This window comes from Rosa rugosa, chromosome 3 (assembly GCF_958449725.1).
Source record: "Rosa rugosa chromosome 3, drRosRugo1.1, whole genome shotgun sequence".
NCBI classification, from domain to species: domain Eukaryota; kingdom Viridiplantae; phylum Streptophyta; class Magnoliopsida; order Rosales; family Rosaceae; genus Rosa; species Rosa rugosa.
Window position 1 is genome coordinate 29,656,714 of NC_084822.1, and position 17,286 is coordinate 29,673,999.

Here is a 17,286-nt window from a genome sequence, read left to right on the forward strand (position 1 = left end):
GAATTGCCCAAAGAAAAAGGAAACAAAAGTTGTAAAGAAAAATTAATGATTGAAGTTATGGTGAGTAAATTCACCTCAAGTTTCTATATATAATAAAATTTCTACGTTTTGTCCATAAACTATAAGAATAACGCTATGTTAGTAACGCCGAGAGCAGTGGTGCTCTCCCTCAACCTTAGGCCCAAAAGGCTTGGATCTCTACTTCTAGCTGTCAATGGTCGATCTCAATGCCTGACTAGTTTATGGTGGTCTCAGCGACGGTCTTGGCCGTCACAAATTAGTACTGTGGCACTTCTTGGTTGTCACAGATTGACAAACAGAGGATGGAGCGCAATGGTGTAGGTTCCAACCCAACTACTTGCTGCCGGCCAAGGAAATACAGAGGAATTTGGATGTCCTCTGAGTTCAGCTATACTTGATATGGGGAACATCTCAGCATTTTCAGGTTGGGGAAGGCTGGAACAAGATCGATCTACCCTAAACCGAGGCTCCCCTCGTCAATCTGATTTTGATTATATTTGGCGATTGGGGTCGTGGTTTGGGCAACCCTACTAGGAATTGGCTATTCGGTGGAGATGCAGCACGTCGGTACTCCCAAGGGTTGCACGGTGGCCCTCGATGTGGTCTCGATGGCGTCGGGTTAAGGCTGCAGTCAATCTTGCCTATTGGGCTGGCTTGCTCTCTTTTGGTCTGAGATAGGGCCTTTGGGCCTCATCTTGGGCTTCATAGGAGTGGGTTTAGCCCTTTAGGGCTAAGTTTTATTTATGTTTTTTTAAACTTTACCTATTCAATATGTCATAGTGTTAACATAGTATATAGGCTTGCTTTTAATAAGTGAGCGCTCATTTCAAGTATAGTTGAGCTATCTTTATGTACCATAGTAGTTTTCACCACAACTGCAGAGTGAGGATATGTAATGAACATCTTGGCATGCATTTTAATGAAATTCATATTTATTAAAAAAACACTATGTTAGTAATTTGAGGGACATCTGAGCAAATTTATTATTTATACAGAAAAACAGGGGCCTTTCAAAAAGAAAAAAAGAAAAACAGGGGATGTATAAACAGCACGAGAGGTATCAATAAAAAATTTGGAGGGTGAACAAGTGGATTTAAAAAAATGAAAACCTAGCCGCACCTACGCGAGAGAGAGGAAAACCCTAGTTCACAAAAAACCCTAAGTTGGTTGGCATGGAGGAAGTTGACTAGATGGCAGTGCGACTGGCTGCATCTTTGGGACTGGTGGATGCACGCCGGCCGGTCGACCTGCGGCCTTCTCATGGTGAAGGATTACGTCGATCACAGACGTACCTTGTGGGGAAACTTTTGATAGCCAGAGCTTTCAACAAGAGATCCTTTATGGGGATGTTACGGCGAGCATGGCGGCTGAATGGTCGATACACCGTCCAAGAGCATGATGACCACTTACTCTTCACCTTGTCGGACCCAACTGATCGTAACTGGATTCTTCGGGGTGGTCCGTGGGGTTTTGACAGAGCCCCGGTGGTTTTGGCACTATATGATGGAGTTGGAGCAATCAAAGATTTGCCGCTTACTATACTTGCTTTCTAGATCAAGGTGCGTGGATCACCGCCGGATTTTCACAAGGATCGCTGCCTTAGGAGGATAGGCAGTGCCATAGGTCGGTTTGTTCAAAAGGATACCACAGAGTTTGATGCAGGCAGAATCCAGATTCGGGTTGAGTTGGACCTGCTGCAACGTATCATATTTCGACGTAGTTTCACGGTAGATGATGGTATTATGGTGGATTTGGAATTCTTCTTCGAGAATTTGTATGGTAGGTGCAGGGACTGTGGACTTGTCACCCATGTTGGCTTGCCGTGTTCTGGAACTCCTTTGCCTGTAGAGCTGCAAATTGATACTCCTGTAGCACGTAGAAACTTGGAGCGTGCTTTGAACCAGGTGGGTGTGATACAGCCGGCTGGGCCAATGTTGGTTTTTGGGGCACAGAATACCCCCCAGGTTGGGTTAGAGAGGTTTATGCCGACTGTTAAACCTAAGATGCGGAAAGAAATACGTCGGAGGCCTTCTGTTGGCAGTGGAGAGGGGAGCTCTGGGGTGCAGACAAATTCCAATGCGACGGAGCTTGATGGTGGTAGTGAGCCAAAGTCTAATGGCTCAGGCAAGGGGTTAGGTGGAGCAGACAGTTCGACAGAACATGCATCCAATCATGCCATGCATTCTCCTAGTTGTGGAATGCGTCGTAAGCGTATGGATGAAGATGAGATTTCTCCAAAGAAGCCGCGATTGAGTTTGGCAGTTGGAAGAACTAATTTGGATGCCATGACCATGGGGTTGTGCAATGTAAAGCCAGCTGAGAAGGTATACAAGAAGAGAGGTAGGCCAAAAGGTACAAAAAACAAAGCTAAGGAACTCAAGGTTGTTCAAGTATCTCCTATGGAAAAGTCTCCATCAAAGAAGAGTAAGTCTCCAAGAAAAGCGGAAAAAATGGTGAATGGTCTGCCAGAGTTTACTCTAGTTGAGGTTGTCAGTGGTTCTAACCCGTCTAAGGGGAAGGAACCTATAGTTTCTTAGTAGGTGATCCTAGTTTTGATTGTCTATGCTAGTAATAAGAATGTCTCTATGAGTCTTGTGGAAGTGCTTAGCTTTAGCGTACCACATTTGCGTGCGTTTTAAGGTTAGGTAGAATAGATTGCCTGCAAGGTGAGGTATTTTTATGTGGCATAGACTACTCTGAGCAGAAATGTATTATTGGAGTAGTTTTCTGTACTATTCTTGATCTATGAACCGGGACATACTATTGGTATGCTTCCATTTTATCAAAAAAAAAAAAAAAAATTGGAGGTTATGACAAAAACCAAAAAAAACCGCAAAAAAAACAAAAAAAGAAAGAGGCTAGTTCATTCGCATCTTCTATGACTTTTCCACATTGCAATCGCCACTAATGCGACTATGCATTGAAAGAATGAAAGTACCAGGAAATGCTTTGTCATTCACACCTAGGGAGCAACAAGCTGCTTCGATTATATAAACAAGGTTTCCAACTCTCAACTCTCAACTCTCAACTCTCATGCACCCAAACAGTATGTGTTCTTTAATCACTACTCAAGGAGCCTCTTCCTCTTCCTCTTCCTTTTCCACCAACTCATCGGAATATGATGTCTTCCTCAGTTTCAGGGGTGAAGATACACGTCATAACTTTACAGATCATCTGTACAACAATTTGGTTCAGAAGGGAATTAAGACCTTCATAGATGATGAGCTTAGAAGAGGAGAAGATATATCATCGGCGCTTCTCAAAGCCATTGAACAGTCGAGGAGTTCTATCATTGTATTCTCACAAAATTATGCATCATCGACTTGGTGCTTGGACGAGCTGGTTAAGATCCTCCAATGCAAAGAATCAAAGCAACAAATGGTTTGGCCAATTTTTTACAAAGTGGATCCGTCCGATGTACGAAACCAAACTGGTTGCTTTGTTGAGGCATTTTCTTCCCATGAATGCAGATTCAAGAATAATATGGAGAAGGTGTTGAGATGGAAGAAAGCTCTTAGGGAAGCAGCCAATTTGTCTGGGTGGACCTTAGCTGACAGGTACAGTTCCAATCATATATTACAGAACTAGATTATTTGATGCTATCAACTTGTTTTGTACTGTCTCTCTGTTTGTTTAGATTCTAGAATGCAGAATTTACTGAAGACCCAGATTATTTTTCTTAATATATATTGAGCATGCATATATGATCTTAATTGTGTGATGCCTAGATCTCAATAGAATTATCCAATCACCAATAGCATGTAGGCTGTTCGTGTACAATACAACCAAAGGTCCAACTATATATTTAATGAATAAAATGTAACCGAAGGTCTGTCAAGATCCTTGAATAATCGAGAACAATATCATTTGAAGTTTCAATCTTGGAACTCTCTGATCACAAACAAGCTCCAAAGAACTCGAACACAATCTGCAAGAATTACAAACCAAGTCTTCCTGTCCTTGTCCCCTGCTTGCTTGAACACAACTTTAGCGTCATTATTGTGATGTCTCCTTCTTGATTGATCTCTTTGCTCCCAGAAAAAAGATGCTTGATTAATTTTGAGGACACCACAGCCTAGAAGCTTTGATCAATTGTTTGGGAAGCAACTAAAGCAGATCAGCCTTATTCCTTAGAGAACACTTAGAGGGTTTGATTGGGAGATTACTCAAGGATTGAACTCTATAAGTTGAAGCCGGTTCTCTAGAATCCTTGCTTGATCAATATTTACTTTGGACAAAAGTTTCAGAGATATATAGGTCATCTGTGACTCATAAGGATATCTAGTTTCATTGACCGAAAGGTATAGATTCATTGTTATACGTTCATATACTTTTGTGTGAGTCTCTAGGACCTGAGCAATGCCTATAGAGTTATTACCCTACATACATAAGATGCTAGGCCTTGAGACATAGTCAAAGTCCGTCTTTCCTCACACAATATATCTTGTGATACCTAAACTATTTGCACCTTTACAATAAGAAGATGATGACACCTGAAACATGGTAAGCTTTCATGCTTCATCTCCTATTGTTGACCAATGTTCTATCCCAGATGTGATGTACATTGCCTCACAGGATAGTCAATGCTAAATTGACTATCAATGTCTTAGAACCTATGGATCAACGTATAGAATAGGAGTCCTTATTTCTAAATATAATATTGTCACATAAAATTCTAAATGAACTAGTGCCCAATTTTTTGCCCTATATTGGTGAAAAGATTGTTGGAGATACTTAAAAGTTCGCAAACAAACTTGCCAAGACAAACAACTTATCGAGTGGCTTCTTAAGCGACATTGAATGCAGTTTCTGCTACTGCAATGCAACCGATAGCTCCTCCATTTGGAATGAGGATATTGTATTCCCTGCAACTTCTTTCTTTATTTGCCTTTTGTTGAGTGCTTAATCTTGTATCGATGGTGGTATTAACTCTTAGTCTTAGGTAACTCTATTAGTTGTGGTTTAGTTTGTACCTGTCTGTTGTTTTTTGTAACTTTGATTAAATATTAATGTAAGTCCTGTAGTCATTTTGATTAAACTAATAAATGTGGTTATTTATTACCTACTCATCAACTAAAAAGTGTACTTAGGTCTTTTAAGTTTATACTGTATTTACATATGGTAAAATTCTATTTCACTAAATGTTTGATATGCTTTAACACTTGCAGGCATGAATATAAATTTATTCATGATATTGTTGAAGTGGTTTCACTACAAGTAGTAAATTGTACATATTTGAATGTGGCGAAATACCCAGTTGGAATACAGTCTCGTTTGCAAGATATGAATGAGCTCTTATGTGTAGGGGACACTGATATTCGCATGATAGGGGTATGGGGAACTGGTGGTATAGGTAAGACCACAATCGTTAAAGCTGTGTACAATTCAATCATTCATAAGTTTGAAGGTGGCTGCTTTTTGGAAAGTGTTAGAGAAAGATCAATTCCTTATGGAGGCCTAGTGGAACTACAAAATTGTCTTCTTTCTACGATTTTGGGGTGGAAAGAATTGAAGGTGACCAATGCTGATAGTGGGATTAGTGTGATAAAGCAAAGGTTGCGCCACAAAAGGATCCTTTTGATTCTTGATGATGTGAATCAATTAAACCAGTTAGACAAATTGGTTGGAGAGCGTGATTGGTTTGGCTCGGGCAGTAGAATTATCATAACAACAAGAGATAAGCATTTGCTAACTGCTCATCATGTTCATCTAATCTACAAGGTCAAGGAATTAGATCATCATGAAGCTTTAGAGCTCTTCAGTTGGAATGCTTTCGCCGGAAATATGCCGGCAGATGATTATGTGGAACTAGCAAGTACTGTAGTACAATATGGTCAAGGTCTTCCATTAGCTTTGATAATTTTAGGTTCACATCTATGTGGTAGAAGTACAAATCAATGGCAAGCAGCATTGGATAGTTACAAAAGAGTTCCCAACCAAGAGATTCAAGGAATTTTCAAAATCAGTTATGATGAACTAGATGTTCTGGTGAAAGAAGTTTTCCTAGACATTGCATGTTTCTTCAAAGGTAAAGACAAGAGCTATGTGGTACAAATACTGGAAGGTTGTGACCTCAACCCTTTTTATGGTATTGAAGTACTCGCAGAAAAGGCCCTCCTAAATATTGATAACAAAAATCATATATGGATGCATGACTTGCTGGAAGAAATGGGTAAAGATATAGTTCGCCAAGAATCACCAAGAGAGCCTGGCGAGCGTAGCAGATTATGGTTTGAAGAGGATGTACATCATGTTCTAACTGAAAACACAGTAAGTGATACTTTACAAGAGGGATCTCTTTTCTTCATCATCATCATCATCATCATCATCATCATCATTATTATTTTGAAAAAACGTTAGGTATCTATTTTGGGCATCTTTTTGAATTTGATTATCCTAACGATTACATCATTTTTCCAGAAGTCCATTGTTTTAACCAAAATTGGTTATAAGGATGCTGCTATCCGTTTAGCATCTATTTAAATTCATATATTCTCAGAAAGACCAGCGGTATTTTTCTTCTCTATGTGGGAAGAGATCCCATTTTGAATCTTCCTCACCAATTAGCCTGAATATAATCCAGACCTTATTAAGATTACAAATCGATTAATTGTTGAGAAAGTATATAATTTAATTTTCAGTAGACTTTCATTTTCATTTGACAAAAAATTTTCCTTGTTAATACTATTGCTTGTTCATTTTACAGGGTACAAACAAAATTAAAGGTATCATCGTGAAGTTGGCTGAACCATATGAGATACACTTGAAAGCTGAAAGCTTCTCAAAGATGAAAAATCTTCAAATTTTCATAAATTGCAATGCATCCTTTACTGGGGAAGTCGAGTATCTTCCAAACGAGTTGAGGTTCCTTGATTGGCCAAAATGTCCATTGAAATCCCTGCCATCTAATTTTAGTCCAAGGAAACTTATAAAACTCAACATGCCTTACAGCTACATGTCACAACTCGGACATGGATTTAAGGTCTGTGACTTGAATTTAATTCGTCCAATTTTATTTCAAGAGATTTATTTATTTATTGATAATAATGTTTCGAGTTTTTTTAAGGGAGTTATTGATGGAATGCATGTCCAAACAAGAAGCTGTAGTATGGACACACATTACCTCCAAACTTTACATATTTCTCATTTCATTATGTTGATGTCCAAACTCTCTGTATTTCTCATTACATATAGTTGTGCCATCAAGATCCGAATCATTACACAACAATATGTAACGAGAGATATAGAGTATGGAGAGGGTGTGTCCAAACTACATACTGGACAAAAGTATCTCATAAAGAAAGTTGTTGTGATCCAATTAAAGTCCATCATGTATTATTTGTGGATAGATCAACGGTAGACCGGATCATTGCAGTGGTAGATTAGCATCTTGTAGTGGTAGACCAACCTTCCTTTATCTACCACTACAAGGACTTGGTCTGCTATTACATTTGCCACTACTATAAATAGGGCATCTCATTTGGTATATTAATGTGCATGAAGATTAGCAGCATGTATCAAGCACATTAATGTACCACATGAGATACCCTATTTATAGTCACTCAGGTGCATAGGAGTGTACAATAACTTTTGGATCTCATTCTTTCTTTCTTTTTCCTTCACAGAACTTGCAAAATTTGAAAACTATGAATTTGGAAGGCTGCAAATTCCTAACAAAAGTGGTCAACTTTGCGGGACTTCCAAACTTAGAGAACTTGAATCTAAAGTACTGTACAAGTTTAGTTGAGGTTGATCCTTCGGTTGGATTCCTTTATAAGCTTGTTGACTTGAGTCTTGTGGGATGCTACAAACTTGCAATGTTTCCTAGGAGAGCCAGCTGGAAATCTATGCAAAAGATAAATCTTCAAGATTGCAGAAGCTTGAAGCATTTTCCTGAAATTGTGGGCAAGATGGAATTCTTAACTTTCATGATTCTATCCGGCTCTGGTATCAGAGAATTGCCATCATCAATTGGAAATCTCATTGGCCTTGAAGATCTGTACTTAGAAAGATGTGAAAACCTTACAAACTTGCCATGCAGCATTTATGAGTTGCGACATCTTGAGTTTGTGTCTTTCTCTGAATGCCCAAAACTTGTTAACTTCCCAATTAAAGTGACTCCAGAGGTTTCTTGGAGTGCAGAATCGTTTCTTCCGGCGCTTCCCAAGCTAATGCTAATTGAATTGGGAGGATGTAGTTTAGCAGAAAGTGAATTCCTTGTCAGTCTTGGTTGTGTGTCCACATTATTACAACTTGATTTGTCAAGAAACAGTTTTGTTAGTCTTCCTGCATGTTTAAGCAAATTTGTCAACTTGCGAGAGCTTAACTTGAGTGGTTGCGACAGGCTTCGAGAAATTCCAGAACTTCCACCAAGGGTGGAGTTGGTCAATGCTAGGGGCTGTGTATCACTAGAAAGATTTTCAAAGTTATCAAACATTTTGGAACACAAGGAGTCACAGACGATTTGTCGAATGGACTTGTCCAACTGTCATAGACTGTATAGCACTCTGGCTCATGATGTGGCAAAGAAGAAAAATATCATACAAAATCCGGTGGAGTCTTTTTGCTCTCTTTTTCTCACTCATCATCGGTTTAGATTCAGAGTTGTGTTTTCAGGAAGTGAAGTTCCAAAATGTTTCCACGATAGAAAAGATTTGAAGGATATCGAATTCCCATATCAATATTCCTCCCCCTTTGGGGAGGAATATCCAACATACATTGCTTCTGGGATGCATAAGTTTCTTATCAAAATCTCTCAAAATCTCGACTGGTTTAACTCAGGATTGGCTGTCTGTGGTGCTGTCGAATATACAGAGAATATATCTGGTACTCGTCATTTGACAGTCGAAATTCGTATCAGTGACTTTGAGGATACGGTAAGTCTTTATTCAACAGAGATAGAGTCAGATGAAATGTGGTTGCAATACATCCCCTTCTCTACATTCATTGATCGATATTCTTGGTCACATTTATGGGGTCATCACGAGTTTGCTGCGCCTGTGAACTGTCGAGTTAGTGTTGACTATAGTAGCACAAGTTCTATGCGTTTCAAAAGCTTTGGGGTCCATCTAGTAACACCACATGATGAAGACACGACCTCTGTACAGGAAGTCCTTGAAGATATTGGTACATCTGCAGCAAATCCTCGAAAGAGGAAGACCTGCTAATGGCATTCATTTCCGAGAATAATCATTTCTCAGGTAAAAAAAAATGAGTTGCACTTGCTTTATTATATATCTATACTATTATTAAGAGAAAAGAGTTTGTTCTCCATAGCTGATTTTTTTTACCAATTTCCCCCTTATATATTAAAATACTTTGAATCAGAAATAAGCAATAGAGATAGTAAAGTCAATTAACAAAATAAAAAATAAAAACAGAAATTCAATTATATGTAGTGGAGACGTCGTGGGAGTTTCCACAATTTTTAACTACCTACACCACACACTCTGAAAAAAAAAAATAAAAAAAATTCCTGCACACGCAGTGTGTAGGCCACTGCTAGTATATATATATATATATATATATATATATATATATATATATATATATATATATATATATAGGGCCTTCTAGTGAGGGAGAGGGATTTTTTTTTTCCAGTCATTTTAAGCGATAACTTATTAAACCCACTTTTCGATCACGTATCCACATATTATCCGTTCAGTTTTTAGTCATATATGAGTAGATCACCTCTGCAAATTTTCAGTCAAATTGATAATCGTTAGGGGATTCATAACTGCTATTTACAATCATGAACACGAATGGTTTAGGTTGGACAGATTCGGTTCGTCCAGATTTAATCTAGTTTGATACCTTAACGATCATCAATTTGACTGAAAATTTGCATAAATGATCTATACATTAGGACCTAAAAACTGAAAGATCAAGATGCCGAAATGCGATTAAAAAGTGGGTCTAATAAACTATCCCTCAAAATTGTCAAAAAAAGGGCCCTCCACATACACACCACTTATTATCTGGATGGGAATCAAGAACAAGAAAATTCGAAGTTACAAATATTTAAAGAAAAAAAAGATCTCTTCCGATTTAAAAAACTGGTTGTAACTATGTTGTAATAATATAATAATTAATAATAATAATAATATAATCATTTAAATTTAATTAAAAAAATAATAAAAAATAACTAAAAAATTTACCAGAAATTCAATGCTTAATCTTAACATTCAATGTCTATTTCTGAATAATCTCATTTTTCAATTATTCAACCATTTCATTTTACCAAGTTCAATGTTAGTCAGATTAGCCAACATTTATATGTTTCGATGCAACAACAAGATGTTTTTTGTAACAAGTAGTTTTGTTGGTTGGTTAATATACACACACACACACACACACACACATATATACAGGGTCCTTCTAGTGGGGGATCCTTTTTTTTTTGTCTTTTCCAAGGATAGGGCATTAGACCAACTTTTCGATCATATTTTGGCATCTCAACCGTTCAATTTTTAGGTCTTAATATGTAGATCACCTCTGCAAATTTTCAGCCAAATTGATTATCATTAAGGCATTCAAAACTGCGATTTACAATTATATGTATGAACGGTTCAGATTGGACAGATTCGGTTCGTCCATTGATTTAATCTAATTCGATACCATAACGATCACCGATTTGACTGAAAATTTGCAGAGGTGATCTACACATTAGGGCCTAAAAACTGAACTGTTGAGATTGTGAAATGTAATCGAAAAGTTAGTCGGTCAATATCAATAACTTGTATAGTAAAGCAGAGGGAGCAAGGGTATGCCAAGAGTGAAAAAGAAACTGCAGTAAGCTAATGCTGACCTTTAAATCCAGAGTTAAAGTAGCTGGCTTGTTAAAAAGTATTCCGAGTTGCAGAATGGCTCTCTTGATGTGTTGGAGAAATCAAGCATGCTAAATAAGCTAGCCTGATTAGTTTCGGTATCCTGTTCTTATTACTGCTTCATGGTGCGGGACAAGTTGTGTAAATCACGGAATGTTCAAATGTTTTTTGTCCCTTAACAATTCTGGGTAATTAAGTAGTTTAATTGAATGCATACCTTGTCAGATGCCTAATTTAGATGTATCTCTTGCTCTTTTGTTTCTTTAACTTTTAGTCAGCCATATGATATTTACTTGTTGTGATTGGCATGTTATGCAGCTATCATTGGGATGTTAACGATTGTGCATCCAGTAAAAGAGACGATATAATTCGTGGAGTCCATTAATCAGAGCATAGAAACGAAGATTAAAGGAAGCATGCTGTGAACAAGTGAGTTTCTTCTCTTGACTGTTAGAAACATGACATTTCAGTATTGATATATGTAATATATAGGGTGGTGCTATTCGCACACCTATTTTTTCTATTCACACACCACATCTATTTATCTATTACTTTAATTTAATTTTTTTTACAAATTATCTTAATTACCATCCCTTGCAATTTTGTTTCTTTTTATTTTTTTCTATTTGACAAGTCAATCATCCCCAAATCCTAACCCTTATTTTCCTGCAGACACAGAGAACTTCAAAACTCTTTACGATTTTCTCTTTTCTTTTCTATAAAAAACTTCTCTAGCATAGTCATTTTATCTCAGAGATTTGGTGGACTAAGAGCTTTAAATTTGTGCGTTCTGTTCATCTTAGTTTGATTTTGGTATGGCTTGCTTGCTAATTGTACATACATGTACATTTGCAAGCATAATTAGCTATAATGGGCCACGCTCATTGTACCGCCAAAGGTACTAATTCCAACCAAAGGAATGACATGCAGACACACCGCCAGGCGGGCTACAACCTCAGCATCGGAGCACCTCCAGATCGCCGCCGACGCGCCGCCACGCACCGCGCCAAGATAACATCAGAAGCTTCTGAAACTGGGAACTGAAGCACATCAGTCCCACATCGAAAACAAGGAAGAGGTCAGCCTCCTCCTCACCTATAAAAGGTTCTCTCCTCTCTCCTCATTAATGACGCATTCAATACTTACCTACTGTTACTTTGTCATCGGAGAGTTGAAGACCGCCCGGCGCGGTCTCCCTCTGACGCCCTTTGTATTTTACTTGACAGGTAGCGGAAACTTTAAGTATATCACAAGTATCGATCCGCCCACCGGATCAGCGTTAACAAAGGTTCAGCTACCGCCGAACTTTTAGACATTAACACTAATCATGATTTTTACTTGAGTTGATTGATAATTTTGAAATTATTGACGCTTTGATTTCATTTTGACTTTAGTCATATCATCACTCTACAAAATATTTTATGTCATTGAGAATGGTATCTTGATTCAACGTTGCTTAATCAGATGTGAGAGGTTTTGGATCTCCTTTAGTTTAGGTGATATGCTTATATCTCTCTTCAGTTTTGTATAGCAGTCATAATGACATACCTAAATCCCCAAACTCAGTTACATCATGATTTTTCATCTGAGTCCTAAACTTTACCACACTAATTGCAGAACTTTTAACAGATTGCACTTCGTCCTGCCTATTATATATATATAGGATTTTTCTCAGGTGCGGACGTTCGTACCGAAATTTCGGTACGGATTTCCTGTTTTCGACCACTTTCCGGCCACATTTTTACATCTTAACCGTTCAGTTTTTAGGTCCTAATGTATAGATCACTTCTGCAAAATTTCAGCCAATTTGGTGATCGTTAAGGCATCCAAAACTGCAAGTTACACGAACGGACCGAATCTGTCGAACCGGAACCGTTCGTATTTATAATGGTAAATTGCAGTTTTGGATGCCTTAACGATCACCAAATTGGCTGAAATTTTGCAGAGGTGATTTATACATTAGGACCTAAAAACTGAACGGTTAAGATGTGAAAATGTGATCGGAAAGTGGGAGAAAACGGGAAATCCGTACCGTCCGCACGGTACGGACGTCCGCACGGTACGGACGTCCGCACCGTAGCCGGACTGTATATATATATATATATATTTTTTTTCTAATCAGCAATGACATTCACGAGAAAAATTGGTTTATTGTATAATGATGTTTAATTCATGATTGACTTTCCAAATAGAAAAAAAAAAAAAAAAAAATTCAAGAGAGGGTAGTTTGAGTAATTTGTAAAAAAAAAAATTGTATTAAAGTAATGAAAAAATAGGAGGGGTGTGTGAATAGAGAAAATGGGTGTGCGAATAGCACCACCCAATATATATATAGGAGGATTGTGATTCATGTTTGTCATTTTGCTATAGTGCTATTATTGAAACAAATTGTGTTGTGTTGCAACATCAACTTAATCAGTTCTCTCGCTCTAACAGTTCGGTTTTGGGTCGACTTTAGAAGACATCTTTCAAGCTATGGAGCTAGTCCCCAGTATTTGAGTTGTTCATGTCAAAAGAGAAGCTAATAAGGCTGCTAATTTGATGGCATCTTATGCAAATACTATTGGTAAGTAGTATTCCTGGTCTAATGTTTCTTCTTTTATTCAAGATGTCATAGTCTCTGAATTTTGTACTACCTGAAAGTTTTCGTAGTTATAAATAAAGTCTGACCTCCTTCACCTAAAAATAAATAAATAAATAAATAAAAATAAAAAATAAAAATGAAGTGCTGCTATAAAAATTTTCAATCATTCAAGAAATAAGTCAGGACCCGGAAAAATGATGGTGTGTTAAGTTAATATAGCTTGTTAAATGCTTGAAAAAAAAAAAAAATCTATTTTGTGTTAATGTAGTTCTATCAGCTGCAAACTAAATATTTTTAACTAATTTCTAGGGTACGGTGCTCCAAAAGAACCTACAAGCACAAGTGTGTTTACAATGTCATGCGGTTTCTGAGGGACCTAATTAAAAGATCAATGTGTTCTAACCAAGGTAATAATCACTGTTTCTTTATTATTTTTTTTTTATATGGATATTATCTTATGTGTTAAGAGTGACTATAGACTGATGTACATTATTTATTTATAATTTTTTTTCCCTTTGTATCAGCGGGGAGGGAAAAAATAGACCAGTTACATGCAAGGAAAAATTGATGAAATACATGAAGAGTGGGCGGCATTTGTCTCAGATAATTACCTATAGATCTTGGCAACAATGTAAACATTAGACTTGTAGCTCTAGCTAGCTAGTTAGTTGTGCTTGTTTTGTATGAAATGGTTACAAGTACTTTTATTGTATCACTATAGGCTATAGCTACAAGTTTTGTTTTATCCTGCACGGTAGACATGCTGGCATATGTGGATTTTGCTTTCATCGTAGAACTTTCGAGGTAATCAGCTTTTGTCGGGGGATTGATGTTCAATGTTCTGCTATAGTCTATAGAGGTTTGGTTATGACTTTTGTTGTTGTTGTTGTTGTTGTTGTTGTGTGTGTGTGTGAAAGAGAGAGAGATTTGTAAGCAGTTTACATCCTTCTATTTGTATCCCTTCACTAAAAACCGAATAATTGGTAATCCAATTCTTACCAATTTGCTTTTATGGTTATTCTACTTTTCCTTTCCCAGAATACTTTGTTATATTAAATAATTGGTATTATATCCTTTCAAGGATGTGGAGGATCTATTTCTTATAAGAACAAAGGATGTGAAGGATCAAATTGGTAAATTTCTGGATTAACGTAGTCTTCATTCCTTTGATTGTTTTACTACTATTCGAGTAGATTTTCCCGCCAGGAATCACATGTGCAGACACTGAAATGGTAGTCTGAAGTTGATGAGGTAACTAAGCCTTAAAATCATCTACTTGCTAATTACATGTTTTTGTTTTTGGTACTGGCTTTGATTTTTTGGTACTTTTGATGCAGATGACATACTCTTAAGTTCCGTTCCTAGTACGAAATTTTAATTGCTTCCAATATCTTAAAATGTAATAGATTCTTTTTCATGCATACATAAATCAGAGATAATCATTTTTTCTTTTTGCAAAAAGAATAAAATATGTATCAGAAAACGAAACACATCTAAGTGCTGCAAATCATCCACCTTTAACAACTGCAGAAGTCATAGTATTCTCCTTGTTATTCACAGCCAGCCGACCATGTCAACCAAATGCATGCAGTTAACTGTATATATGAAAAGGTTTAGCACAAAGATAGTATGATGAACTCCACATCGATTTTCACTTTTATTTTGGTTCATTCAAAAAATAACATAGTGAACATCACAAACCATGCATCAATTTTAGGCATTTCTACACTTTAGTATACCAATTTTCATAACTATCATATTAGTATACCAAGTTTGCTCCACTCTTTCATTTTGGTGTACACAGTTAGTTTTTCCGTTACAAAAAAAAAAAGCTGACAAAGCGTAGTGGGCCCATACTTTTAAGTTTATTTGTTTGACATATTGCAGCTATAGATCTATCATCTACATTCGAAGGTAAGCAGTTAATTTTCACTATTCATAATTTCTATCCTTTCCAGATTAGATTTAATTGTTATTTGTAAAAGGACAAAATACTGTTTAGTCCTTGAGCTTTTGATCATAAAACACTTCAGTCCTTGACCTTCTAATTTCACACGTTTAGTCCCTGTACTTCAAAATTTCAGACCAATAGGGACCTATTGGACGGCAATGACAACATTTAGATGGCAAGGACCTATTGGTTTGAAATTTTGAAGTACAGGGACTAAACGTGTGAAATTAGAAGGTCAGGGACTGAAGTGCTTTATGGTCAAAAGCTCAAGGACTAAACAGTATGTAGTCCTTTGTAAAATAACCAGTAAAGAGTTAGCTGAGGAAAGAGAAAAGTTCAGAAAATTAAAAAATTATAGATCAAGACTTATAAGAGAAACTCCCGATTACTGGGATATTATCTTTATAGTCCAGAAAAGAATTTACAAAGTTGAGAAAAATATTAGAGATTTTAAAGATACTCTTGAAGAGGAACAAAAACCTCTTGATTATTTGAGCATTGGTTAGATCTGAAGTTTCACTAGTATCAGAGCTTGCTGAAAAAGCTCAAAAGGGGAATCCCCAATGGGGACAATGTCTGAATTAATATTTTTTTTGAAATGATGTCTGAATTAATATTAGAGAAGTTTGATTTGGTGCTTAAATGCAACTTATGCACAATAAGGGCACGGTCATCAAATAAAGGGAAAATATTTGAACCCGAAATTATCGTACCACGGGGATAGAAAAGCTAACTCCAATCCTTGGTTATGCCGATTACTAAGTCACTAACAATTTTGAAACCTAAAAAATAGCACCAAGCTATTTACATGCCCGGCTCGGAACAACCAAGCCTAAAATGGGTCAAGAGAACCACAAATAAATGCGGAAGCTCACAACCAAATGGTATGGACAATGAAAGTGGTTTGTGAAATTTGATTTTTTTAATTGCAAAGAAAATAAAATTGACAATTGAAAATTAAAATTAAAATTAAAAATAAAGATAATAGCAACTTATCAAGAAGTGGAAATTAGGTTACTAGGGTATCCTCCTAGCCAAATTTAATGCACAAATATATTCCGACAATGGTCATTCAATTCATAGTGGCATCAAGAACCATACTCAAGGCTTTTCAAGGCTCATGGGGCATTAGATTCCTTAAAGGGTATTCCTACTCCGGATCAAGGGTCGTAGAAACTCAATTGGGACAATCTAGAGCCTTGTTAGGGCCTCTAGTTGCACCAAAAGGCGAAGAGTCATAGAATGAAGGTTCTCAAGCTAGCCAATACGGTAATCGAAATTGGTATTGTAACTAACCATGTTCTAAACAAGTGTCCTAGCTATAAATTAGAGAAGTGATTAGGTCCCCTAATTTGTTCTAGACATGCTCATCAACACATTCAAGAGTTAATCAAGCTCCTAAGCATGCATCTAAGCCAAATATTATAGAATAGAACATATGCCAAACACAAAATTGAAAACCATTAATCAAAACATATTTATTACATTAAATTCATGCTATGGCTCAAACCCTAGTTTCCTAAATAGACTACTCACAGCCCATCCACAAATCAACAACAATATACATCAATTAAAGAGGTAAAGTTGAAGAGGAGTGAAAAGTAACAAGAACAAGTCACAAATTGCTATGGAGCAATTATGACAAGCCTTGATTTATGGCTTCCCACTATACCCAATCTCAAGTCTTGATGTAGATGAGATCCCTTGAAGCTCCATGAAATCCCTTTGAGAAATTGAATTTGATGGAATTTTGGTGAGGTGGTATGGTTCTTGGTGAGGAGAAGATGGAATTTTGGTGAGGTGGTATGGTTTTTGGTGAGGAGAAGATGGAATTTTGGTGAGGTGATGTGGTTCTTGATGAGGAGAATAAAAGAAGGGATGGTGTTTTGCCGAGAGAGAGA

At 37.0% G+C, this 17,286-nt stretch overlaps 1 protein-coding gene across 7 annotated transcripts; it reads left to right on the forward strand.

Moving 5' to 3' along the window:
- Nucleotides 1-2,981: 2,981 nt before the first annotated feature.
- On the forward strand, nt 2,982-14,446 carry LOC133738748 (disease resistance protein RPV1-like). Of its 7 annotated transcripts, none has more exons than XM_062166343.1 (11): nt 2,982-3,578; nt 5,190-6,291; nt 6,728-7,003; nt 7,647-9,221; nt 11,169-11,279; nt 11,768-11,954; nt 12,077-12,138; nt 12,245-12,346; nt 13,287-13,416; nt 13,744-13,841; nt 13,959-14,446. In XM_062166343.1, exons 1-4 carry the CDS (start codon nt 3,055-3,057, stop codon nt 9,186-9,188), a joined length of 3,444 nt encoding a protein of 1,147 aa, XP_062022327.1. In that variant the 5' UTR covers nt 2,982-3,054; the 3' UTR covers nt 9,189-9,221; nt 11,169-11,279; nt 11,768-11,954; nt 12,077-12,138; nt 12,245-12,346; nt 13,287-13,416; nt 13,744-13,841; nt 13,959-14,446. The 7 variants fall into 7 exon arrangements, with proteins under 7 accessions (XP_062022327.1, XP_062022328.1, XP_062022325.1 ...); XM_062166344.1 differs by having other exon boundaries at nt 11,768-11,928; XM_062166341.1 differs by lacking the exon at nt 12,245-12,346 and having other exon boundaries at nt 11,654-11,954.
- The last annotated feature ends 2,840 nt before the right edge of the window (nt 14,447-17,286 follow it).

Coding starts and splice junctions, on each gene's coding strand:
- LOC133738748 (XM_062166341.1), top strand. CDS start 3,055: ATGCACCCAAACAGTATGTGTTCTTTAATCACTACTCAAGGAGCCTCT. Junction 6,292..6,727: donor ATGTTCTAACTGAAAACACA/GTAAGTGATACT, acceptor TTCATTTTACAG/GGTACAAACAAAATTAAAGG. Junction 7,004..7,646: donor AACTCGGACATGGATTTAAG/GTCTGTGACTTG, acceptor TTTCCTTCACAG/AACTTGCAAAATTTGAAAAC.